Source organism: Podarcis melisellensis (genome assembly GCF_964234715.1).
Source record: "Podarcis melisellensis genome assembly, chromosome: 10".
In the NCBI taxonomy this organism is placed as follows: domain Eukaryota; kingdom Metazoa; phylum Chordata; class Lepidosauria; order Squamata; family Lacertidae; genus Podarcis; species Podarcis melisellensis.
The window spans coordinates 32,385,678-32,412,865 of NC_138542.1; the positions used below are offsets into that span (position 1 = coordinate 32,385,678).

The window sequence follows — 27,188 nt, forward strand, 5'->3', positions numbered from 1 at the left end:
TACTTTGCAAAATCATATTTATGTCTTATATCTGTTGTTATGAATCATTTATACAGCACTTTTAAAAAATGCTATGTCTTCACAGTGTTTGTCTTATTCACCCTCAAAATAATCCTGTAATAAAATTAGGTCACTGTTTTATTGCTGACTGAGATGAGAGATAGGAGTTTCACTGCTATTTGTGTGTGTGCAATATTTATACCACACCCTCCCTATAAGAACCCAGGGGGGTCATAGATATGCCTATCCCATTACAGTCTCAGAACAGTCACGTGAGCTAAGTCCAAAGGCAATGTTTGAAGACATATGGATACAGCAAACGTGCTGAAGCTAAGCAGCTCAGGGTCTTCTCAATATCTGGATGGGGACATCATAGGAAACCAACAGGGTTGTCCTAAGACATTTTGCAGAATGGCATCCCCATCATTCCATGTACAATGGAGCCAACTAGACTGGCCATTAGACCTTATTTCAATTCTGGCAATGGGACAGAGTTCTTTACCATAGTGTTTTCTCAACCTTTTCCCGACCTAGTTTCCTTCCTGTGACCCCCCCCTTGTCCTATTAGGACAACCTGGTGCATGCATTTGATCAGTGAGAGCAGATGAGGATACAACAGAAATGTGAAACAGGTAAAGACATCAATCCCTGCACAAGCACTCATGAATCAGCTGGTGGTTGGGGTGGAGAACTGGGTCAAGACTAACATTAAGGTGGATCGCAACAGCAGTACCACAACTATACAAATATATGGTAACATAGTAAGATGCAGGTCCCCAAATGGATGTTGGGGCTATGGATGTTGTTGACTACAGTGCTAATATAAATTAATATAATATAAATGAGCATTAACTAAAGCACTGGAGGTTAATACCAAACTTTTCATCAATGTCCCAATATGGTGTCTTACTTGTTCTCACGGTTCCAGAAAGTGATTTACTGTACGTTTTATGAATGATTCCACTAACGCTCCTAACACTGAAGTGATACAGTCTCCCTGGGTGGAGTCCATTTATTTTGCGTCCTTTTGATTTGCTACTGCTGTAAGGATTGGAAACTGTGAGGGTCTCCCTTGGGGTCCATTGAAGTTCGAAGTCATCATAATCCGTCCAGTCAGGAGGACCCAACCACATGATGGACAAGGAAGTGTTGGTGACATCAGCAAATGACACTGTATTCGGAGGGATTGGTACTAAGAGAGAGAAAGCGTAAAATGGGAAAATAAATAATTACTCTTGAATACATAATACATAATAATTCCCAAAAAATTTAAGAAGGAAACCAACAAATAGATTTCTGTTTTGTTCAGGAGTTATGTATTTGGCCTTGTTCACATTTGGGTTGACTCTCATCCATGTTTCCTCCATTCAGATTTGACCTTATTAGTCCATACCTGTGTTCATTTGCAGCTGAAGATCAAATCCACTAGTTTCCATCCATACCTGTAGACATTCCCTTTTGGCTTTCTCCCTGCATTCAAATTTGCTGATTCAAATGTATTAATTTTGTGCAAACAGGGCAAGCATGCAGGAATCTGCTGAGCAGTGTGTACACCCTTTTTTAAAAAAGGTATCCACCCAGGAATCGTCAGTAACACACACCAGGGAATTCCCAGTTCCAAATATGTTTGCATGTACACACTTTATATTCAATCCTAAAATGGCATGCATTTCCCATTCTAAAATAGGAATATGGTTGTGTGATAGAGTAATATATAGTGAAATCAATAGGGGGGTGGAATGAAGCAGGGAGATCTGGAGAAACCATGGGTTTTTTGTTTTCCAGTATTGCACAAATATGTTTTCTTTTTCTTTTTAAGCTGCCTAAGGAGTTTGCAAGGATACTAGGTACTACCACTGCCAGAACAGAGCTGATGTTAGGGAAGTGTAAGGTGTGTGGAAGGCAAGTTGCAAAATGGATTCTTGATCCCCAGCAAAAAAGAGAGAGTCTCAAGTGGAGTTGTATTTTTCAAAATTTATCAAATTATCAATGGACTGGGGAAATTCAAATTTGCATGAGGAAACCAACAGGATAGGAGATGTTTGAGGGGGACATCATGTGGACAATGCTATTTAAATGGGACTTGAAATACACATTAAAGCCAGGCGTGGACAAGCCCTTTGTTTACTCCACCTTGACTGGAGACTTCTTTCATATTTCCAAAAATCATCTACTGACAGCTGTAGGAATGCCCGCTGGGTGTGAAGCACACTTCCGCCCACAGACAAGCCACAGCTGTCTGAACACCATGTCCTCTATCTAACCTTTTGCTTTCTCAGTAGTCTGCTGTGCCCTGTCTGTGACCTTTGTCTCCTTTGTTTAAACATTGTTCAAGGGGAAAGTGACGTGGTGGAAACAGGTGCCAAAATAACTTTGTACCACCCCACACTCTCGTGTTTGGAAGATGTGTAAAGGGCACAGTCCAAAATGTATCTGACTGGTTTTGCATATTGTGCTGATAAAAAGAGCCTCTGCAAAGCTAGCCGGCAGCTTGCTTATGCACAGCTCACCTGCATCATCAACTTCTGTCTCGTCTCCTTCACTTCAGACAGCAGGTTCACTGGAGAACTTCCCAAAGTTTTCTACTAGCGGAACATGAAATATTGAGAGTGCTAAAGCCTGGGGGGCAGGGAATGCAAAAGTCAAATCCAAGGTGCACAAGCAACCCTGAGTGAAATTGTTGGACTTAAGGCCAAAGCAGACCAATTATTGGATTTCCCAGTGTCTTTATTTTGCTACACCTGCTGATTAGAGCATTGAAGCAATCAATGATAGCAGCAACAGTATAAACAAGACAAGGAACTGCTGTTCTTTACCTGTTCTGCCTTTAGTATCTGCTGTATTGGTCAGGTCACCACTATAGGTAACTACAACAAGGGTGTATATTCCGCCAGGGACTAAGCCCTGGAAGTGCCATTCTGTCAAGTCTTTTCCGTACTGTGCTTCTTTCTGTGTGCCATTTGGGTTATAGAGATTCAGTTCATAGGAGTCAACGTCTCCTGCTGCTGGGTCCCAGGTAAACCACAGACTCTCTGTCATGTTTTTATTGAACCCTTTCAGATTCGTAACTGAGGCTGGAACTATGAAAAAAAAGGAAACAGTGGAGAGTCACTCTGCATCCTAGGGCAGGTGAAGATGACAATTAGTTATGGTATCCATACAAGGGCATAATAAAAATAGGTTAAATAATAATAATCCTAATGTCTCCAATCATTAGACATTTTAATTAAAAACAACCCTGGCCACTGAAAACTATTAAGTTCCTTTTGGTATTTTATACTTTGCTTAATTATTCTTTCCTCTTTTCAGCTGCCTTTCTTTACAAAATGTAATCCAAGGTGAAATACTAGAAAGATAGCCTAGCATAATAGCCAAAACAGAATAAAAACATATTCATTCATAGAAAAGTCAGGTCAAACATATCCATACATAGAAAAGGCAGGTCTAACATATCCTACCCTCTGAACAAGGCCACAAATATCTGAAACTCTCCCAAAGGTCTGGGTAAAAAGAATTTTTTTGCCTGGTGCTGAAAATAGTGATGGCACCAGGCATACCTCCATGGGGAAAGCATTCTGTAAGCAGGGAGCTACCACTGAAAAATGACTGTCCCTGTGTTGTCACCTTCTGTCCCTCCCTTCCAGAAAACACACCGACAAGGGCCTTGAATACCGAATGCAGGGTCCAGATTGGTTCATGTGGGGAAAGGCAGCCTTTGAGGTACTAGGGTCTTGAGCTGCAGATGGCTTTATAGGTCAAAACAAGCACTTTTAATTGAAACTAATCAGTAGCCAGTGGAGTTATGCCCAAATTGGTTTTATATGCTCAGGCTGTCTTGCCTTGATCAGCAATCTGGCTGCTGAATTCTGTACCAGATGTAGTTTCGAAACCGTCTTCAAAGGCAGCCTCCCCCTATGTACTTCCTGAAGGTTACCAGAGCATAGACAACAGAAGTGAGGCTATCCTAGTCCAGAAAGGGGTGCAGCTGGGCCAACAGCTGAAGCTGATGGAAGGCACTCTGTGTCACTGAGCTCACTAGAGCCTCAAGCAACAGTCATGGATCCAGGAGTACCCTCCAAGCTATGTACCTGCTCTTTCAGAGGGAGTGTGACCCACCCAGAGCAGGCCTCATCCCTTCCATCTGGTCTAGGGAGCCACCCACCAATAATGCCTCAGTCTTGTCTGGATTAAGCTTCATTTTACTGGCTCTCATCTAGTCTCATCTACTCTCAAGGCCATACATCAGTCTAGCACTTCCACTGTCACACCAGCAGATGTAAAGGAGAAGTAGAGCTGTGTCATCAGCATATTGCTGACAACAACGGAACTGGTTGCCCTCCCCTAGATCCACCTTTGTGTACATCAAACACATGCCCAGTTAAGCTTTAGCCAAATTGGGGTTTGCCAACACGAGAATCCCATGGACTGCAAGAAGATCAAACCTATCCATTCTTAAGGAAGTCAGCCCTGAGTGCTCACTGGAATACTTTGGCCATCTCATGAGAAGAGAAGACTCCCTGGAAAAGATCCTGATGTTGGGAAAGATGGAGGGCACAAGGTGAAGGGGACGACATGAGATGGTTGGATAGTGTTCTCGAAGCTACCAGCATGAGTTTGACCAAACTGCGGGAGGCAGTGGAAGACAGAAGTGCCTGGTGTGCTCTGGTCCATGGGGTCACGAAGAGTTGGACATGACTAAACGACTAAACAACAAACAAACACAAATTTGCATCTTTGATCTGTTCCCTTGAAGAAATTCAAACTTCGTTATTTGTTTTAGGATGCTTCTGAGAACCCTTCTATCAAGACAGAGGAAAGCAGTCTGTGTTTTATTTATCGGCCTCCTCTAGCAATCCCTTCTTACATTTAAAGTAGCCCATTGAGGTTTTAAAAGTGTATCTCACTGCTGATGGATCAGCTCATTAGATACTTTTACCTGTTCTCCCAAAGATGGATGATTCATTAGTAAGCTTGCCACTGTGGGTAACAATCACCATTTTGTACAACCTTCCTTGTACTAAGTTCTGGAAAGAATACTGTTTGAGATTCTGGTCTCCTGAAGTTCTGTCCTGGAGAGATTGGTCTGGGTTATATAGAAAGATTTCATATTTGTCCAGCTCTCCCTGAGAAGTTGTCCAGCTAAACGACAGGCGCCCAGTGGTCGTATTTGTGACCTTCAGATTTGTGGCAGCTGCTGGAGCTGAAATAAGAGAAGATATTGCATCCACTGTTGTAGCTTTTGGCAAGCAGTAAGAAATGGGCAGCAGAAATGTCCTTTGAACCTCAGAAACTATGTTTATACATGTTTCATGCCAATATTTTCCTTCTATGTAGATTAACCCTTTGCTATCATTAAACACGATGCATAGTTTAGGGGACATTCTCAGAATCATGAGTAGATTGTTTTGCATTTATTAATATATTTATTATCCTGCCTTTATATGAATCAAAATCAAAGTAGTTAACAAACGCCAAAGAATGTGTAGTTAATGCAGTAATTTATTTAATAATTTTCGTGTTTGTGCAAAAATATTTGCTCAAGCCAAAATTAGTGCCAAAGAATTTTCATACGGTACTAAGATGACCCTTTTATCTGGGACAAAGTAAGCAAAACAGCAAGCAGAAGAAAATCATTTTCAGGCTGAATATACATTCTAGCCAATGTTGTTTTCGTATATTTTTAAATTGCATATTCTGGGAAAGTAAATGCTGATTTAAGCATCATGTGGCCCAAATCTGTTTTGCTAGATTTATATTTAGTATCCTCACTATCAGTTGCCTCCATCTCCTGCTCAAGCAAAGTTCTCATTAATTTCAGCTGAACCTTCTGACTGAACGAGGACAATCTATTTTACAGGTAGCTGTGGTACTGCAGGCCAGTCTCCAAAAGCTTAAGGGAGTGAAGATTTAAGGAGTTATATTATTTGTATATGTGCTGACATATTTAAAACCTATTTGGGTGCATCAGCTAAAAAGAAAGTAATTAAAAATAACAATATTCATTCATAAAGGTACAAATACAAGTATTCACAATACACTTTCTAAGATATTAAAAACGGAGCAGGTCTTCTGGAATATTCTACATTTATAGCCTCAGTTATTTTGCTGTCCCCTAATAAAAATGCTGGAATTACCTGTTCGGCCTTCAGTTTCTGCCCGACGGCTGAAGAGGCCACCGCTGACTGTCAATATTTGTACTTTATACTTCTTCCCTGGTGTTAAATCTTCAAATTTGTGTTGCTTAGCAGTAGCTGGCTCTGATTTGTTGCTCAGAGGGATGCCGTGCTCAGTCAGAAGCAGGATGTCGTAACGTTCAGCCACACCAGCAGCGCTTTGCCAGGTTACAACCAACGAGTAACTGCTGTATGCATTGTCTGCATGTAATTTCTGAACAGGAGCAGGGACTGGGAACAATGGTTTAAAAGGTGAGGCTCATCCATGCGTCTTGAAAATTATTAGCTAATTAGTTGTGAACACGCACATACACTACACACACATACAATTGTTGTTATCAAATTCAGTCAACCAGATCTCTTGTTCAGGTCAACCTGTGTCATCTTCCCATTTCCTTAGCACACAGAATATTTTGTTATCTTTCGTATCCATCCTCATTAAAATTATATTTTGCAAGACAGAGCTGAGAGGGGGTGACATACATACCCATTCTGGTTCAACCAGGAGTCATGCATATTTATTCAGACCTGAGTTTAGCTAGATGCAAATAGTGCTCAAAAACTGATGTACTGTGTATTATAAATGTCAGGCCTAATAATCTAGTAAAGTTTTTACTGATTTAATGGTTGAGAAATTCAGTATTTACATTTTTTAAAAAAACACACCTCAGTGGGAGGGTGCCTTTCTGAAGATCTTGAAGAAGTGAAATCTTTTCTCTTTCAGATTCTGTAAATAATGTTTAGCATTCATTGGCTATATTCAGACAATCATATCAAGGTGTAATGAGCCAAACTAGGAACAAGCCTTTTCACAGCATTTATAACTATCATTTCCTTTTCTATTCAAACTGGGAAACGGAGGTTACCAGCTTTGAAACAGATCAGTATATTAACCCACAGTTTGACTTTGGTTTTAATATTCTGACTTGTGCTGGAGCAGGTAACTACGATTTTTTAAAAATTGATGAGAATTTACTCATCACTGTTCTGAGATCATGAACTTACAGAAATAATGGATGAGATTCACCTAATGAACTGTGTCAGTGGAAGCCTTGCACAGGGGTGTCCACTTGTGCAATGGGGTTTCCCATACCCCAAGAAACAGGCTCTGGAGAATCAAGAAAAACCCCAGATAGCACACTGGGGGGATTGTTCTACCTGGCAATCTGATATGCTTGTGCAGATAGATTGCTTGTAATTGTGCAACGTTGAATTCCACTCAATGAATTTTAGCCTGTGAACCTAAAATTGCAACTGAGTTGCTCTCTTTCCCCTTCCCCATTCCTTTGTGCTGTTCAACAGGAAACTGAACAGTCTTCTTAATTATTTTGCCCTGCTTTGATTCAGGGAGAAACTTACTTGTTCGCCCAAAGGCTGTTGAGTTGTTGTGCAAAGTTCCGCTCCTTGTCTGTACAACAACCTTGTACAGCTCCCCTGCTTCCAGTTTGTTAAATGTGTGATCGTTCACATTTTTGGAAACGGTCTGGGTATCAAGGGGGTGGTTCTGATGGAATATTGTGACCGTGTAGGAATCAACATCTCCTCCTGCATGGGTCCAAACCACTTTCAAGCTGTTCGTCATTCCGTTGGGTGAAATATGAATGTTTTTGACAGCGCTTGGAACTAAAGAGGGGGAAATACCAACAAGAATGGCCAAAGAAGTCAATAAGTATTTTCTTACCATGCCAATTTTTTTGTTAAAAGTTGTGGTTAACAAAATTGTGAAAGCTAGATAATGACCAGACCACAAGACACGGAAGGCTTTTACCTTGTGATTTTTGTAACAGAGTATTAAAAGGTTGGCATTAAAGCAGGATGCAGGAATGGCACAGTCAAGTTGGAGAGGAATGGCAGATCTCTGCCCATGAACCCACGGAAAGCACATGGTCATGACAAGTGGCATTTCAGGATGTGGTGGTAACAGGATGAGGGAAGGTTCCAAATTCCTGCACCTGAATGCACATATAGCCAGAGTCCTGTGCTGAGATGGCAGTTAACATTCTGGGTGCAGCTGCGCACTGCTGTTCTGTGCTGCTGCTTTGTTACTTTGTCACTGGTGGTTTTATTTTACGATTTCAATGTAAATGCTACTTATTTTCATTGTGGCACCCGCCATGGGACCATTCAGCGAAGGTTCACTTAATATTATATAGTTACAATACAGAGAACGAGAAAGAGAGAGGCAGAAACACAGAGAGAAAGATACAAAGAGGCTGTCGAGAAGTGACGAGCTAAAAAGGCAAGTGTCAGAGGGAGAGAAAATAAATAATTTGAACTTGTTATATAATGGGCCATATTATACATGGCAAAGGGAGACCTGAGTCTTTAAAAAACATGACTGGCCTAATAGCAGGAGGTAGCGGGTGAATGTAAAGTGATCAAAGGGACACTGGAGGTGTGGCTTTCCCCACCGCAGGAAGAGGAACTACTTCACAGGATTTTCGGAGGCTCCTTGTATCCCAACGGCCCCTCTGCCTCCCTCTCCTGTTCTGATGGCAGACCCCTGACAATTCTCATCTGCTAATAATTCTTCTACCCAACTTTCTTTCTCCCATGCAGGTTTGTTTCCAGCACTAGAGTTTGACTGAAGGAAAAATGAATTTAGGTCCAGTCGTGGCCGACTCTGCGGTTGCGCCACTCATCTCGTTTTATTGGCCGAGGGAGCCGGCGTACAGCTTCCAGGTCATGTGGCCAGCATGACTAAGCCGCTTCTGGCGGACCAGAGCAGCGCACGGAAACACCGTTTACCTTCCCACCGGAGTGGTACCTATTTATCTACTTGTGCTTTGATGTGCTTTTGAACTGCTAGGTTGGCAGGAGCAGGGACTGAGGAACGGCTGCTCACTCCATTGCGGGGATTCGTACCACCGACCTTCTGATCAGCAAGTCCTAGGCTCTGTGGTTTAACCCACAGTGCCACCCGTGTCCCATTTAGGGGTTATACAGTGATGGGAAAACAAGATGGCACAAAGTGAGTCAGTACTCCTTACTTGCATGCGTCCTTTCCACTTTAAATCACTACTCCATCCCCAGTTTTACATGTGATTGAGGCAGAATAATGTTTAAAGACACAGGTCTGTCTGTGTCTTGAGTGGTGAGAAATGGCACCTGTGTTTCTCAGTCTGACCTACCACTTTCTGAAAACATGCAAAAAATCACATTGTAACGTACCAGCACAGACAGACTCAAAATCTGTTTGATATACACTTTTCCTAACCTGTCAGTCCTTGTATAAAAGTCGCTCGTTCTGCTTTTCCACTAATTGTGATGACAACAATTTTGTAAAGGCGTCCTGGAGTTAGAGATGTGAACCTGAATTCTTCAAAGGTGTTTTCAAGGTGATTGGGTGGGAAAACCTTCATGTCGTTGAACAGAAGCTGTATCTCATACTGATCAACATCGCCATCAGCTTTGGACCAAGTAATATACAGCTCTTCAGTGCTTTTACCACTTAGAGTCAATTTCTTTACAGATTCTGGGACTGGGAAAGGAATGACAGGACATTGTCAGACAGCAATAATGACTATTACTGAAAAAGAAATAAACTGACCACAAAGGTATATGAAGTGCCAATACATTGCTGAAAGCAATTATGTGTGGAGCATAAAAGTCTAGTTTGTGGAAAAACAAAGTCACAGATATATTTTGCATACGTATAATTTCTCATAGGCTCACACAATTTTTGTAAATACATGTCTGCATGGTGACATATATTAGTTTATTAATAATACAAACATGTGATATAACAATTTGGAGAAAGCAAACCACACCAAACTTCAATGAATGGTTAATGACACTGATTTCAATAAGATACACTGATGATACCTGGGATAAACTACTACAATGTTGTAGGCCATGTTCAATTTTTTTTTAACTTTCAAATTCCAAAAATGAGGGGAATTTGCTAAAAAGTGGGTACATGACTCGGGAATTCAAAAGATATTTGATTTAAATTAATATAATTTAGTTTTGCTTGGTAAATAAGGTGTGTGTAAAATTGCATAGAAACCATTAAAAATGATTGCCAAGTACTTGCAGTTATATTATTATATTTATATATTATACATATTTTACATTACCTGACACTTTCAGAAAGTAAAATTAAAAATTCTTCAGTTTTCTAAAAACAGCTTCTTTGTTTCTCAGTCAACATAGACTTACCAAGCTAAATGTTGTCCAATTACAAAAACAATAGCAAATTTGAATTCCCCACCCCGAAAAACATATTTTGAAGACCCCTCACTGAATAAATTTGCAAAAACTAGAACACTGGATAAAAGGTAAAGGTAAAGGTACCCCTGCCCGTACGGGCCAGTCGTGTCCGACTCTAGGGTTGTGCGCCCATCTCACTTAAGAGGCCGGAGGCTAGCGCTGTCCGGAGACACTTCCGGGTCATGTGGCCAGCATGACGAGGCTGCTCTGGCGAGCCAGCACCAGCGCAGCACACGGAAACGCTGTTTACCTTCCAGCTATAAAGCGGTCCCTATTTATCTACTTGCACTTAAGGGTGCTTTCAAACTGCTAGGTGGGCAGGAGCTGGGACCGAAGACGGGAGCTCACCCCGCCGCGGGGATTCGAACCGCCGACCATACGATCGGCAAGTCCTAGGCACTGAGGTTTTACCCACAGCGCCACCCGCGTCCCAAAACACTGGATATTTAACAATTAAATTGGACATTTTCAACATTGAGAAAATATTATTATTATCCACCTGGAGCATTTATTTACCTGTCCTTCCACTGGCCCTTTCACTAGTCTCATATTTTCCACTCTTTGTGCTGACCGTGACACTATAAAGTCTTCCTGGAACCAAGTTAGTGAACACACTTTCGTTTTTATCCTTGGGGACGGTTTTTGTTTGGATGAAGTCATTGTTGTGCTTGATGATCACTTCATAATTATCATAGTCTCCTGTGGCGTGTTGCCAAGACACCTTTAAATAGTCACTTCTTGCAGAATTGCTCACTGTAAGTCCCTGGACGCTTGAAGGCACTGAAAAGATAGAACACACTCCAACATGTCCTGATTTCAGAAATAATAAACGTGCAATGCAGACTGAGGCTAATTTGAGAAATAAATTGGTGTGTGTGTGTGTGTGTGTGTGTGTTGGGAGTGGAGAGAAGACAGTGAAGCCCAGCCAGATCCAGCTGTTGTCATGCATAGTTAATGTGACTAGATGGGCCAAAATGTGGATGGAGATGTAAGTTCAGACCCCACCCAGATTCAACTGAAAATAAGACAACATTCACATTTTTTGCCTACAATTCCTGAATCCCAATCCAGCAAGTGATATATGCCTGGGTCATGTTACTTGGACCAAGGTAGGCATGTTTTATTTCAGGGGTGGCAAACTTTGGCCCTCCACATGTTACTGAACTACAATGCTCATCATCCCTGACCATTGGGCCATGCTTGCTGCAGCTGATGGGAACTGTGGCTGAGTAACATTTGAAGGACAAAAGGTCTCTCACCCTTGTTTTATTCGGACATGTGAAATCTGAGCAAAGAGACAAACTACCTCTGCTATGGATTCTCTCTCAGTCTCAGGTTGCCTGAGATATAAATGACCTTTAACAAGGGATCTTTTGCAAGAAGGTTTCAGGAGAAATAGACACCTGAGACTGCAATTGAGGTGTGACTCAGTGGGGCTTACTTCCAAGTAGACATGCATAGGATCGTACTGTTCCATGTCCTAGTCCTTTACTGCCTTGGTATAAAATGCATTTCACTGGAAAATGTGCATGCAAATATTTCTAAGCTACGAATGTCTATTTTTAAAAATGTTTTTCCCCTTTTGTACACTTTCCCTAGAATATAATTAAACATTCTTATGAAGAAGTCGTTTGAAATCATTTGACATGTTGCTTTTAAGATTAAAGGGACCAACATCTACAGCAGATGTTGTTCTTCTGTTGTCATATCATCATTTCCTTCTTTTCCGATTTACCCCATGCTCCCTGCAGTTGTATAAATAAAAATATATATGTCTAGGAACAGTGACATGGTTTCTCTGTGACTGCAAGTATATCGTATACCTCTTTCCTTCACCTTTTTACCTGTTCTTTCCTGACTGAAGGATTGCTTTTCATATTTTCCACTCTTTGTAGTTATTGTCACATCATAGAGTCGCCCAGGAGTGAGGGTGTTGAAGGAACATTCATTGGCAGATTTTGCAATGGTGACAGTATGAACAGTCTGCCCTTTATGAGAGAGTGTTACCAAATAGCTGTCTACATCTCCAACAGCTGGCAGCCAGGAAATACTGAGGTAATCGCTCCGCCCTGAATTGTTCACTGTTACTCCGCTTACACTGGAAGGAACTGTACAACAAAGCATTAAAACAAACATGTGTTTTCAGTGTATTTAGAGAAATTCCTCATGCTGTATAACAGGACTTTTTTTTCTTATAGTGGACCGAAACCTAATACAGTGGTACCTCGATTTAAGAACAGCCCTGTTTACGAACTATTTGGTTAACGAACTCTGCAAAACCGGAAGTAGTGTCCTGGTTAGCGAACTTTACCTTGGTCTAAGAATGGAAGCCAAATGGTGGAAGGGCACCGGCGGCGGGAGGCCTCATTAGGGAAAGCGCGCCTTGGTTTAAGAATGGTTTCAGATTAAGAACAGACTTGTGGAACGGATTAAGTTCGTAAACCAAGGTACCACTGTACATATTTCCTGCAGGTGGCTATGATAAAGGCTAATATAATACTTTTATAACTTTTAAAACTTTTAAAACCACCTCTTATATGTGAGAAATATACAGTTTGCATGCACACATGGTATAAGTGCTGTTCACTGAGTCAGCAAATTCTTAAGAGCAATATGCAGCTAAGTCACAGAACATAAACAAAACATCAAAGTCCCTGGAATTTTATTTACAATTTTGAAGAGGGAAAACCTCCCCCTGAAGAAAGCCAAACTCAACCAAAGAAATACAGCAAGCACCTGGAGTAACACAACTTACTAATTTCACAAGAGGCTGTTGTACATTAAAACTGGTGAAAGCATCACAGCAGATAATTCTAAGAATTACATAGAAATATTGAGAGTTTCGCACCCTCTAGTGGAAAGAATTATGAATAATTTTCTAAGAGGTGAAACAAAGTTTATGCAGGTCAGCCCTGTAGTCACCCTTTCTTCTTAGGACCACAAGCGGATACCAAAACGTGTTAAAGCAAACAAAATAGTTTATGCTATAACAAAGAAATTTTAAAAAAACTAGTGTGGCGTTTGTTTTCTTGAAAATTCAGTTCTATCTCAATGACAACAATTTTTAAAAGCCAACTTTAGAAACAGAGTATGTTACAATGCCATCACAGGCAAATATTTAAAGAGTGATGAGAATAATATGCATATCTTTTCCTTTTTGAATTCAATGAGACCGAGTCCTTAACTTTGTGCAGTATTTGCTGCATAATAGACTTCCTTTCAGAAACTTATAAAAATGCTTGATAAACATGAAATAAAATGGATGCTATATAAAGGAACAAACTAAGCAACTGGAAACGAATTGTGGAAAGCATTTGGATTTTTTTAAAAAACTGGTTGCTGGGTGGACTTATTTGTCCAGAAACTCTGAAAAGGCCTCATGCTGAGTTGCATTCATTGGAAAAATAGGAAATTAGGCCTGAGTTACAGCCTAGGGGGCCAGCCAGCTATTGGGCACAGTACAGTTTCTCTTCTTCTAGGACTGTTTTCATTATCTCCCATTAAGCTTCTATGATTGAAAGAATAAAGAAAAAAGCTTCTATGATTGAGAGTATAGTAGTGCTTTAAAAGGATAATTTAGGATAATTTTTTCCCAGGTCACTTTAAGCTCTCTCATTATTTCACCCTTTATCAATAAACACCCAATGCTCTTCTACGCATCATAATACAGTGGTGCCTCGCAAGACGAAATTAATCCGTTCCGTGAGGCTCTTCGTATAGCAGTTTTTTCGTCTTGCGAAGCAAGCCCATTGACAGCTTAGCGGATTAGCGCTACAGCTGTCAAGCGCCTTCCAGCGATCAGCTGTTAAGCGGCTTATCAGCGGAACAGCTGATAAGCGGCTTAGCGGCTTAAGAAAAGGGCGAAAAAAGCGAAAAAAACCCGCGGGGGGATGCAAGATTTTTTTCGTCTTGCGAAGCAACCCCATAGGGGAATTCGTTTTACGAAGCGCCTCCAAAACGGAAAACCCTTTCGTCTAGCGGGTTTTTCGTCTTGCGAGGCGTTCGTCTTGCGGGGCACCACTGTAACTGCAGAAGAAAGAAACTCTTTAATTCTTACAACAGGCAATCAAACGTGCTTCATCACTGTCTTTAAACAGCTGGAACTGAAAAGCAGAACAAAGGGAAGTCCAAGGGGTGGAGTTTAACTCCAGCCCCTAATACAATGGCCTAACATTTAACACTTCAATGTTCATGTTACTATATATGCTGTTGTTGTCAGGGTCATTTCTTATAGGGTGACTGTGATCATGAAAAATCCACACTCAATCAGGGAAAGTCTTCAGTCAGGAGGGGGTGGGGAGGCTCTTCCAGATTAGGCTTTGTTGTCCTGTTCTCTGTCGTTCTTTAATTGGAGACTGTCATGTTATAATTAAAAAATAAATAAAAAATCTGGGAGGGCGTGAAGCAGCATTTTGCCCCACCTTGGCTGCAGAGCTAAGCTAGATGTGTTTAGTTCTCCCAAGAATTACCAGAAGTAATATGTATGTGTATGTATATGTATATATATATGTTTGTGTGTGTGTGTGTGTGTGTGTGTGTATGTGTATATATATATATATATATGGCCACATCCCAATGGGATATATTTCCAACATATACAAAACACTCAACAAATAAACTCCACTCCTAAATGCTTCAGCTCTGCTGCTGACAAACCTTTAGTTAAAAAAAAATGTGTCATTTTTTAAAAATTCAGTTTTTTAAAGATCATTGTCATATTAATGGTCAGCCATGACACATTCTTGCGATCCCTGCATTTTAGTGATGATACAGAAGGTCTTTGAACTAAAGACATTCTCTCTCTCTCTCTCTCTCTCTCTCACACACACACACACAAATGCATATATGGCTGGAACTGAGAAGCTCAAGACTAGAGAACCCATGATGCTGTGCTAGTGTGGATAAAGCACAATATACAAAACACGCGGAACCTTTTGCTGAATTGAACTATGAAACAACAGTGAAACATGGCTGCACATGGAGGAAAGCTAAAGCACTGAGTGATATATTTTTGTGGGGTGGGAAATAGAACACTGCCTGTGATTTTCACATTTTTCTATCTCAACAAAGCTTTCATTTATTCCCCTTTACCTGTTCTCCCTTCTGCGATTGCTTGTCTTGAAGATACTCCTCCACTAACCGTGGTGACAACCACTGAGTAGAGCCCTCCAGGTTTTAGAGACTGGAAGTGGTATTTGTTGGTGTCGCTAGGAACACTTTCGTTTTTTATGACAACGTTTTCATGAATGAGTAAGACTTGGTAAGAATCCACATCTCCGTGGGCCCTTATCCAGCTGGTGAACAGGCTGTTGCTTGTTCCTTGGTTTGCCACATTTAAACTTGTCACTTGTGCCGGAACTGCAATTCAAGGCCAGAATCGTGGTCAGTGAACAGATAAAAGATTATTTATCCTAAACAAACCCAACAACCCTAACAGCTGCAACAATACAGTTATGTATATTGATTAAAACACCACAACGTCGTTCACAATAGTTTTGAGTGTGCACGTCCCCTACTTTTAAAAAGACATAGAATCATAGAACTGCAGATCTGGGAGAGGAGACGGTAGAAGAAGATTGGAAAAAATTTAAGATTTATTTGCAAAAACATTGCAAACTGTATGAATGTTAAGCAGGATGCTTGATCATAAACAATTTGGCACCATTAAAACTGATGAAGTGAAGTAGGAAGATAAGTTAAAATGTAAGAAAAAACAATTTTTCTTTTGGATAATTATTTGGCTAAATTCAATTGATAATCAGACAGTAAGGATGGAAGTAAGGTGATAATTTGCTGGATTAATTTTTTAATATGGAAGGTAGGGGCGGGAGATGCGAGGAGGTCACAAGAAGATGAGAAAATATGTTTATGTTATGTTATAACTTTGTTTGTTTGGCATATTGTAACTTAAAAATTTCAATAAATATTTATTTAAAAAAAAGAATCATAGAACTGCAGAGTTGGAAGGGACTCTGAGGCTCATCTAGTCCAACCCTCTGCTATACAGGAATATCAAGTTCCCATGAAGCAAAACATGATGCTTGCTGTTTAAGGAAAGCTCGAAGAAGCATTATGCCAACCGTATGGTACCTGTGCGTCCCACAACAGAAGTCCTATTGCTCAGATCCCCACTTATGCTGGTGACTGTAGCCGTGTACTTCCGCCCAGGTAACAGGTCTGTGTAAGTGAATTCTTTGGCTTCTTTCGCAAGAGCCTTGTTTATGACCGTGAGGCTTCTGTCTCCCAGTGAAACCACATAACCATCCCACTCAGCTAGAGGCGTCACCCACATGATGGTGAGAGAGGATTCATTGGCGTGCTTTACACGGAGCTGGAGGACTGGCTGTGGAGCTGTGGGAAAGAGAAACAGGGGGTGGGGGGAATACTTAACACCAGATGAGCCACAGCAAGAGGGGATTTCACAACACTAAACAGTAAGGCTGGAGGGATCCGCCCGACAAAATATTAATACCATTACACATTTCAGTCATCATGCTAATGCTCAATGCTGAACTTGACTGCAAACAATGGGCTGAACTGTAGTAGTTACGATTTCTGTTACAGGAAAATAGATACAATGGATTAAAGGTGACTAATCGTTACATATGTCCCAACAAACTGATGACAGTTGGTAACATTAGTTAGTAAACAGACATTGATTAAAGCAGCTGTGATACTATCTGTATCCTACTCAGCTTGCTGTGTTTCCTCTAAAGGTTACTTTATTATTATTATTATTTACATTTCCATTCCGCTTTATATTTTTAATAAAAAAATCTCAAAGCAGTTTAGAACACATGGAAACATCAAATAAATAAATAAAAATCCAAAATAAAACATTACTGAAGAGAGTCAAATATAAAGCGTACATTCGAAGCGACATAATTAACAGGAAACTAAAAGATTATCTTAAACAAATCATTACAAAGGAGGCCAACTACATTTAGTGCAGCAAAGTTCACAAACAAAAAGCACTGAGCATTTCAAAAGGAAACATTGCTAAAGGAAGTCTGTTATAAAATGCACATTCAAAACAGCACAATTAACCAGAGAATAAAATAACATCTTAAGCACAGGGTTTGCGACTCATAATATCAACATGAGACGGGCACCAATTCTCACTGCTTCTGTAGGGTGGTAGCTGCCCCACACCACCGCCAGAGATGCCTAGCAAAAACATCCAGGAAAGCTGCACAGATGGGCCTCATCCATAGGTCAGAAGAGAAAAAGCAGCCATGCAGAAGCAATTTCAAGCAACCCCCACATCCTAGCCAAATGAATACAGGAAACAGCCATATGTTTATTAAGCCCAGTAATAGCTATTCTGACAGGTAATAGCTCTCAAAAAGAAGTATTTTAAATTACTTGCAACCTGATCCTTTTTAACAGAGGATGCCAAAGACCGAGGCTGGGAGTGGGATGGGACTTCTGCATGCAATTCCTCATTCTGGCACTGCCGGGGTTGGACTAGATGATCATTATGATCCCTTCCAATTCTATGATATGATCTACCACAGAGTTATGGCCCTTCCCCAGTGAGAAACACCCCATCATAACCATGCTTCAGCTCACAGCTTTCAAAACCTGTGTAGTTTACTTTGTGCAGATTAGCAAGTTGCTTTTTCAAGAAGCTTTCCTTTTCCTTTTAAAGCACAATACTTTTATTAGGTGAACCCAAATATCACCGTGTGCAAGCACTTCAGTTCTCCAGAAGGTTAGAAAGCTTGGCTTCATTTATCATCTAGCTTCATGAAGAGTTATGAAGAACTCAAAAGCTTGCATGCTATTTTGTGACTTTTTGGCAGGACTGATGAAAGTTACTGCCCTAATGTGGATTTTGGAAATTTTCTTATTGGCCAGTGTGGTTACCTTTGCTTTTTGTGTTTCTTTTGGTTTTCTGTCTGCAAGTTGCTATTAGAACAGGCTTTATTCTCTTGCTATTAAATGAAAACGCGTGTGTTAAGTATCAAAGATGACAATTAAGCTCCATCTGCTATTTAGCTATTCTATTAGGATTTAACAACGTAGCTCCTAATTTATGAAAGGCTTTAAACAGAGTACAATGTGTGTGGGAGGAACATTTGTTCAGCTATTCAACAAATGGAGTGTTCACTCATGAAAATTCACAATCTGTATGTAATCAGATTTTAAACTAAACTAAACTGAACAAATCAAAAGCTATGATCCAGTGATTTACAGAAATGTCTGGGAGTTTCTGTGAGATGCAGGATTCTGCATCTGCATCTAATTGGCTTCAGTTTCTTAAAACAGCACAGAAGACTTTTAATCAACTGAGACTTGAACTCAAGAGCCTAACCTTATAGCTCTATTTAGTAACACCATTTTATTCATCTCCTATGTGGAATGACTAAAACAGACACGAGACACCATAAGTACTGTCTCTAAATGGGAACGTTATTGTTACCGAATAGCAGTTTCCCTCCACTAAGTTAAAAGGATTTGCTTCAGAATGACATCAAAAGGATGCTTGTTGAACTTTGCAAGATCACAAAATGACTATGAATAGCGCATTCCTACAATCCACAATAATCTGGCATTCTGTGGTTATGAAAAAAATATGGTGTCAAAGAGTCAAAAAGCATGCAACGTCTAAAGAATCAAAAGGGAGGGTGTAGCAGGAAAAATAATCAACACGAGGTGTAAGATAAGGCACAGTTTCCCACCCTGATTTCTTATACACCCTTCTATCTATTGTTTTCCAGGCTACTCCCTTCCTTTTTGTAAATTTTGAATACTTGGCTTGCTGCACACAGCAATAGCTTATTTCAGGAGGAGGCAAATTCCATTTCATGGGCCAGTTATGGTTAGTCTCCAAGGCTTTTTTATGCAGGGCAGTTTCTTGTCAAAATGATAAGAAAACCAGTTTTCAGTTGATTAATAATAATAAATAATAATAATAATATCTAAACCTTGTGCTTAAATAAGTATCAGTAGGTGATAGGAGCAGCAACAGCAGTGTGAGGCGCTGCATCTAGGGAGGTGGAAAGACACAGGTTGCCCATGAGTGGTAGGTAAAATGTAAAATGTAAAGGACCCCTGGATGGTTAAGTCCATATGGGGTGCGGCGCTCAACTTGCTTTTCAGGCCAAGGGAGCTGGCGTTTATCCACAGTTTTCCAGGTCATGGGGCCAGCATGACTAAACCGCTACTGGTGCACGGAGGACCTTGACAGAAGCCAGAGCGCATGGAAACACCGTTTATTTTTCCTCTGCAGTGATACCTATTTATCTACTTGCACTGGTGTGCTTTTGAACTACAGTCGACCCTCGGGTAACGTAACTTTCGGGTTGTGGACCCGGCAAACCCGGAAGTGTATATTTCCAGGTTTCGCCCCACGCGCATGCACAGAAGGACTCTGCACGCTTCACGCATGTGCAGAAGTGCTCTGCGTGCCACGTGCATGCACAGAAGCACTCTATCGTGCTGTGCGCATGCGCAGAAGGGGCACCTCATGTTGCAGACTTTTCGGGGTATGTAAGGACCCTCAGAATGAATTAAGCTCATATCCGGAGGGTCCACTGTACTAGGTTGGCAGAAGCTGGGACAGAGCAATGGGAGCTCACCCTGTTGCGTGGATTCGAACCAACAAACTTCCAATCAACAAGCCCAAGAGCAAGAAACCAAAACCAACTTGGCAATGTTTCTTTCAGTAGTCATACGAACCAATGACCAGCATACCCATGACTAAACAAATAACGCTTCAGTCTCCCTTCCCTGGGGGGTTGTCTATATGAGTCTGTATTTTATTCTGTATCAATGTTATGGGTCGTTGGACCGTTATAAAGATTATTATTATTACTTGAAATATGGCCTTTTGTTTATTCTGGCCACATATATCCCATACATTTTAAGCAGTGTCATACCATTTTAAACAGTCATGGCTTCCCCCAAAGAATCCTGGGAACTGTAGCTTGTTTAGTTGCTGAGAGATGTAAGGAGACACCCTATTCCCCTGGCAGTGTTATAATTCCCAGCGTGGTTTAGCGATCTATGCATCTCCCCAGGAAAATTTGGAAATTGTAGCTCAGTGAGGGGAATAAGGGCATTCTAGGGATGCGGGTGATGCTGTGGGTTAAACCACAGAGCCTAGGACTTGCTGATCAGAAGGTCGGCGGTTTTAATCCCCGCGATGGGGTGAGCTCCCGTTGCTTGATCCCTGCTCCTGCCCACCTAGCAGTTCGAAAGCACGTCAAAGTGCAAGTAGATAAATAGGTACCACTCCGGTGGGAAGGTAAATGGCGTTTCCCTGTGCTGCTCTGGTTCGCCAGAAGCGGCTTAGTCATGCTGGCCACATGACCTGGAAGATGTACGCTGGCTCCCTGGGCCAATAAAGAGAGATTTGCGCCGCAACCCCAGAGTCGACCACAACTGGACCTATGGTCAGGGGTCCCTTTACCTTTACCTTTAAGAGCTCTTAGTGCCCTTAACAAACCATAGTTTCCAGAATTATTTGAGAGAAGCCATGGCAGTTACATGACATCCACTTAAAAGACGTCACATAACAGGTAATGCAAAAGATTTCAGTCTGAGTAAACAATAGTTTGCTTATTATAAACATGTAAAACTATACCTATCGCAATACGGACAGTGAAAATAAAATGTTTAAGCCACCTTCTCGTGACTGATCTCTACAGATACACTTAATGCTCATTGAATCTGCTCATGCAAACACAGCCAACATTAGAATAGCATTATAAATCCACACATAAGCATTTCGCGAAGGCAAATGCATCCCATAATAGACTACATCTAATCACCCACAAACAATCTCTCTGTCAGTTTTCGGGGTTTCTTTCTACCATAAAAAAAGTTTGCTTACCTGTCCTGCCCTTGCAGCGTGCTGTGTTCTTCAAGTCTCCACTTACGACAGTAACTTCCACCTCATACTGTCTTCCTGGAATAAGCCTTAAACCAGTGATAATATATTCCCTTTGGTCTTTCTCCACTGTAGTATTCAGCAGCACCGTAGCATGGTCAAACAGCACAATACAGTACTTCTCCCAGTCTCCAGTAGGGGGCAACCAGTTCACTTTCAGAGCTCTTAATGAGCCCATGCTGTCGGCTTTCAGCTCTGAAACTTTCTGGGGAACTGAAACATAATTTCAACAACATGAAACAGAAGACTGTGTTCTATCATGGAAGAGGTCATTGGTTCACAAGTGTACTTCAGTTAAGAACCTTCTAGTCAATAGCTTCCCATATTTGTTCTCAAAATGACTAGGCAATACTGGAAGCATGAATTTAACATTACTTTTCAATGCCCAATGAAAGAACAGTATATGGTTCTGTTTCCTGTATCAGGCCAGCAATGGGGGACAATTGTAAGGGAGGAATGGCAGGTGGGTGGGAATGCTTTTTTTATCCAGCTGGACTCTGAAACTAGAAGTGACCAGGCTGGGATGAAGAATGGCTGATACGTAGGGTCCTTGAACAGTGAACTGTTGGGGCACACTTAAGCATTCCTCTTGACAGCAGTTCTGTCCTGCCAGTACCCAACTCCACAGTCCAGACTGTCTCATCAAACGCAGGCCAGGGCCATGTGTTTTCTGAGATAATATCAAGATCTGTCCTAATCTTCCTTCAGAGGATATAACACGGATTTGCTAAAAGAAGGCTGCTGCAGATAGACCGGTCAGTAGAGAGAACTGCAATTGGGTACAATGTTTTTGTATTCTTCTGAAACCAAAATCTTGTCTTTCCCCATAATATCTCCTGTATGGAAGGTAATAGGTGGAAAACGTGAAAGTGTTTCTGATTAGAAAATTGTAGAAACGTACCGGTCCTGCCATATGCTGTCGCTCCAGTGAACAATTCACCACTGACTGTGTTGACATCAACTTGATAAAGACGTCCCGATACTAGTTTGTTGAAGTATGTCCCTGTGACATGTGACTCTAAAGACTTCCTTTCTTTAACAGATCCAAGATGAAACAAGGTGACGTTGTAGAAATCAAGGTTTCCTGGAGGCCCCTTCCACGTCACTTTTAGGGTATCCAAGCTGCCGTCATTAGTTACCAGCAAATCTAAAACTTTGGCTGGAACTATTTTTTATAAAAAAAAGAGTAAGAAATTTATCGGCTGTGTAGACTTCAGAACTGTATGTAATACTGGAAACTAGGATAACAATGCACAGAACAGTAATAGATACTATGGCTTAGTACAAAAATGTTTCTCAAAATTTGGGAAATGATACCCTTTTAAGTGATTCTTCACAAATCATTCATAAAGGGTAGCAATGGTGTTGACTCGGGTGACCTTTAGAGGCAGCAATGCCTTCACTAAATGGGCTTAATTGTTCCTTAGTAAAATCAGCAAATAGCCAAATCTGACAGCCAAATAGACTGTAATATCATCACATCTAGTACACAATCCCTATTTGTCTAGGAACACTTGTGGAAGGGCAGAAGTGAGGAAAACAGCAGCAGTGAAGAGGAAAAATAGTGGATGCCATCTAGAAAGCAGCCTTGGAAATTGCATGATTAAATGGGTTGGCAGGGTTTATCTTCTCTGTGTAACCAGGGGGTGGGAGCCAGATTCAGCCAGTGAGCTGGGTCCCAAATTTTCCCACCCCCACAGACTATCAACCACCATGCATTACATGACATTAGGTGATCTGACTTCAACATTCTGTCTTAGAGAAAATCCCCAATTACAGAGAATCCATAGAGTTGGAAGGGGTCCTAAGGATCATCTAGTCCAAACTCCTGCAACACAGGAAGATGTAGCTGTCCCTTATGAGGATCGAACCTGCAACCTTGGCATTATCAGCACCACACTCTAACCAACTGAGCTGTCCAGATTATAATGGTATAAGATTGCTAATTTATACCCCCCCTTTATCCGAGGATCACAGGGTGGTTTACAGTTTAATTAGAATTCTTTGTTGCTCTGACACAGGACATTTTGCGAAATGGCCCTACCACAGTGCTAGAGCATCTGCTTTGAACACAGATGGCCCCAGGTTCAATATGGTGTCACTGAGTCTACAGCAGCGATGGACAACATGTGGTTTGGGGACTCCAGTGGTTTTGGGCCTCTAATTCCCAGTAGCTTCAACCAGCATGGTCAAGAGTCAGGGTTAATGCAATCCAACACCATTGGGAAAGCCACAGAATTTTGAGCAACCATATTTAACTGCTTTTGAAGCTGGCTTTTTGACTACTATCTAATATTTTCTTTAAGGCAACAGTGCTTCCACAAAACATCCAAGTGAAACAGTCAATGCATAGGGAGTCTAAAATATAAATGATGAATAGAGTTACCTTAATTCAGAGTCTAAACGAGTAAAGCGAATGTTCAGAAATACCTAACATGTGCCAACAGCTGACTTTATTATATTCAGTTGCTTTGATCCATAATTGGCTGCTGTGGGTTGGATCTCTGATGTGTGCTCCTTGGACTCCTCCAAGGGGAATGCTTGGAGCTACTTCCATTACTGATGCAAGAGGGACAACCCATATACAGTGGTGCCCCGCAAGACAAACGCCTCGCAAGATGGAAAACCCGCTAGACGAAAGGGTTTTCCGTTTTGGAGGCGCTTCGCAAAACGAATTTCCCTATGGGCTTCCTTCGCAAGACGAAAGCCCATAGGGAAATCTCCAGGACAGCGGGGAAGCGCAGCGCGTCTTCCCCACTGTCCTCGGACCTCCTCCGAAGGCTGGCGGTGGGGCGGAGAGACCTCCTCCCCCCGCCAGGCTTCGGAAGGCTCCTCCGAAGGCTGGCGATGGGGCGGAGAGCCCTTCTCCCCGCGCCAGGCTTCGGAAGGCTCCTCCGAAGGCTGGCGGTGGGCGGAGAGCCCTTCTCCCCGCGCCAGGCTTCAGAAGGCTCCTCCGAAGGCTGGCGATGGGGCGGAGAGCCCTCCTCCCCCCGCCAGGCTTCGGAAGGCTCCTCCGAAGGCTGGCGATGGGGCGGAGAGCCCTTCTCCCCGCGCCAGGCTTCGGAAGGCTCCTCCGAAGGCTGGCGATGGGGCCGAGAGCCCTTCTCCCCGCGCCAGGCTTCGGAAGGCTGCTCCGAAGGCTGGCGGCGGGAGGAGGGTCTTCCTTCCCACCGCCAACATTCAGAATGATGTTCTGAATGTTGGCGGTGGGGAGGAAAAGCCCTCCTCCCACCGCAAGCCCCGGGAACAGAGGAGAAGCGCTGTGCGCCTTCCCCTCTGTTCCCGTACCTGTCCGAAGGCTGGCGGTGGGGCGGAGAGACCTCCTCCCGCCGTCAGCCTTTGGAAGGCTGCTCCGGCGGGAGGAGGTCTCTCCGCCCCACCGGCAGACTTCGGAAGGCTGCTCCGAAGGCTGGCGGCGGGAGGAGGTCTCTCCGCCCCACCGGCAGCCTTCGGAAGGCTGTCCTGAAGACTTGCGGTGGGAGGAGGGTTTTCCTTCCCACCGCCAACATTCAGAATGCTGTTCTGAATGTTGGCGGTGGGGAGGAAAAACCCTCCTCCCACCGCAAGCCCCGGGAACAGAGGAGAAGCGCTGTGCGCCTTCCCCTCTGTTCCTGTACCTGTCCGAAGGCTGGCGGTGGGGCGGAGAGACCTCCTCCCGCCGTCAGCCTTTGGAAGGCTGCTCCGGCGGGAGGAGGTCTCTCCGCCGCACCGGCAGACTTCGGAAGGCTGCTCCGAAGGCTGGCGGTGGGAGGAGGTCTCTCCGCCCCACCGGCAGCCTTCGGAAGGCTGTCCTGAAGACTTGCGGTGGGAGGAGGGTTTTCCTTCCCACCGCCAACATTCAGAATGCTGTTCTGAATGTTGGCGGTGGGGAGGAAAAACCCTCCTCCCACCACAAGCCCCGGGAACAGAGGAGAAGCGCTGTGCGCCTTCCCCTCTGTTCCCGTACCTGTGCTGAAGGCTTGCGGTGGGGAGAAAAGCCCTTCTCCGCACCGCCAGCCTGGCAAGCGGTCTCCATAGGAATGCATTAATTAATTTTTAATGCATTCCTATGGGAAACCGTGCTTCACAAGACGAAAAACTCGCAAGAAGAAAAAACTTGTGGAACGAATTAATTTCGTCTTGCGAGGCACCACTGTATGCTGGTGACTCCTATGCACTCAGATTTACACACGAGACTCTGAATTACACAAATCTCCTAAAGATCTCAAGCAGCTCGAGACTGCAGCCCTTCACATTTCCCCCAAAAATCTGCAGGCACTCCTTACAATCTCCTGCTCTGCAGTCAATCTATAGGGACATTTATATGAACAAATCTTTCAAATGTCGACGGCGATCCTCAGAGGAGGCTAAGTTGTTAGATTTCTACTGAAAAATGTATTGGTAGTTTTATCCCCACACTCTGTTCTCTTATTCAAGGAAAGATCTGTAAAACCTTACCAGTCCTAATTAGTCTAAAGTTGTAGTTCTCCAGCCCTGCAGCTTTGGAAATGACAGTGAGATTATACAGACGTCCTGGTGTTAGTCCTGAAAAATTGTATGCCAAATAGTCTTTCTCTAGATCCGTTTGTTGAACTGGACCATCTTTATCCAGCAAAACCAGCCCGTATTGATCCACATTTCCAGCACCTGGCAACCACGAAACATGGATTGTTTCAGCCTTGACTAAGACCTGGATATTTTCTACTGGAGAAGGAGCTGTTAAGAGAGAAGGAGTGGGGAGGGAGAAAAATGGTTTATATACAAACAAAATTGTACAGCTGTTAAAATATTTAGGATTTGCAACACAAATGTCCTTAAAATATACTGCATATTTTACAAAACAATGACTGTTATGCTTCACTCAAAATACTTATTTATGCTTAGAAGAGAAATCAAAATGGCTGCAATTAAAACAGAAAGCCATCCTAATGCTACTCTGATGCAACACCTGTTTAAATGGCTAGATGGGATTATGGATATCACTTCGCTGATTTTCAGTAACTAACCCGTTGTCATCTTTTTAATGCATATTTCTTGTTTGATACTATGTTTTCACCATAGCCTTTTATGGGATATGAGAAATGCAAGTGGAATAATATTATTGTAAAGGTAAAGGTAAAGAGACCCCTGACCATTAGGTCCAGTCATGGCTAACTCTGGGGTTGCGGCGCTCATCTCGCTTTATTGGCCGAGGGAGCCAGCGTATAGCTTCTGGCGAACCAGAGCAGCGCACAGAAACGCCGTTTACCTTCCCGCAGGAGCGGTACCTATTTATCTACTTGCACTTTGACGTGCTTTCGAACTGCTAGGGGGGAAGGAGCAGGGACCGAGCAACGGGAGCTCACCCCGTTGTGGGGATTCGAACCGCCAACCTTCTGATCAGCAAGTCCTAGGCTCTGTGGTTTAACCCACAGCGCCACCCGCATCCAATATTATAGTAGGGTTAGTCAAAGAAAGATGTCTTACCAGTAGAACCACTGATGTTAGTTGAAGGGCTCTTTTTATTTCCAGCAGCTGCACTGATCGATATAGTGTATCTGCTTCCAGGGGTGAGATTGGCAAATGTCTGTTCATTTCTTGAAAGCCCTCCAGGAACTTGGACCTCATGGACTTTGTTGGTGTTACTCTCAAGTAACTGCAGCTCATACCAGTCTACTTTTCCTAAGGATGGGCTCCACCACACCTGCAAGGTTGTGGTTGTAATTCCTTCTTTTTTAATTTCAAATCTCGCAGGTGGCACGGGGTCTGCATTCCAGAAAACAAACAAACACGTAATAAACCCTAATGCAATGCACACAAATTCACTTAATCTTTTAACAAGTATGAAAATAAAAGTTCTCCATAGCAGTCACTGGGAAGGTGAGCCCGAAGTCAACAACATGCCAAGGAAAAGAGCAGAAAGTTGCTCTTCAGCATGTAAGTGGTGT

At 42.5% G+C, this 27,188-nt stretch overlaps 1 protein-coding gene across 1 annotated transcript in view; it reads right to left on the minus strand.

Moving 5' to 3' along the window:
- Positions 1–27,188, minus strand: part of PTPRB (protein tyrosine phosphatase receptor type B) — a 74,550-nt gene that overhangs the window by 24,631 nt on the left and 22,731 nt on the right. Inside the window, exons 5-18 of the mRNA XM_081928141.1 lie at positions 26,728–27,006; positions 25,720–25,977; positions 22,184–22,447; positions 21,226–21,495; positions 16,476–16,736; positions 15,477–15,743; positions 12,230–12,493; positions 10,902–11,165; positions 9,391–9,654; positions 7,533–7,796; positions 6,135–6,404; positions 4,937–5,200; positions 2,817–3,080; positions 911–1,192 (exon numbers count right to left, since the gene is read on the minus strand). Of these exons, the coding sequence (XP_081784267.1) occupies positions 911–1,192; positions 2,817–3,080; positions 4,937–5,200; positions 6,135–6,404; positions 7,533–7,796; positions 9,391–9,654; positions 10,902–11,165; positions 12,230–12,493; positions 15,477–15,743; positions 16,476–16,736; positions 21,226–21,495; positions 22,184–22,447; positions 25,720–25,977; positions 26,728–27,006 (3,735 nt within the window). The remainder of the gene's footprint in view (positions 1–910; positions 1,193–2,816; positions 3,081–4,936; positions 5,201–6,134; positions 6,405–7,532; positions 7,797–9,390; positions 9,655–10,901; positions 11,166–12,229; positions 12,494–15,476; positions 15,744–16,475; positions 16,737–21,225; positions 21,496–22,183; positions 22,448–25,719; positions 25,978–26,727; positions 27,007–27,188) is intronic.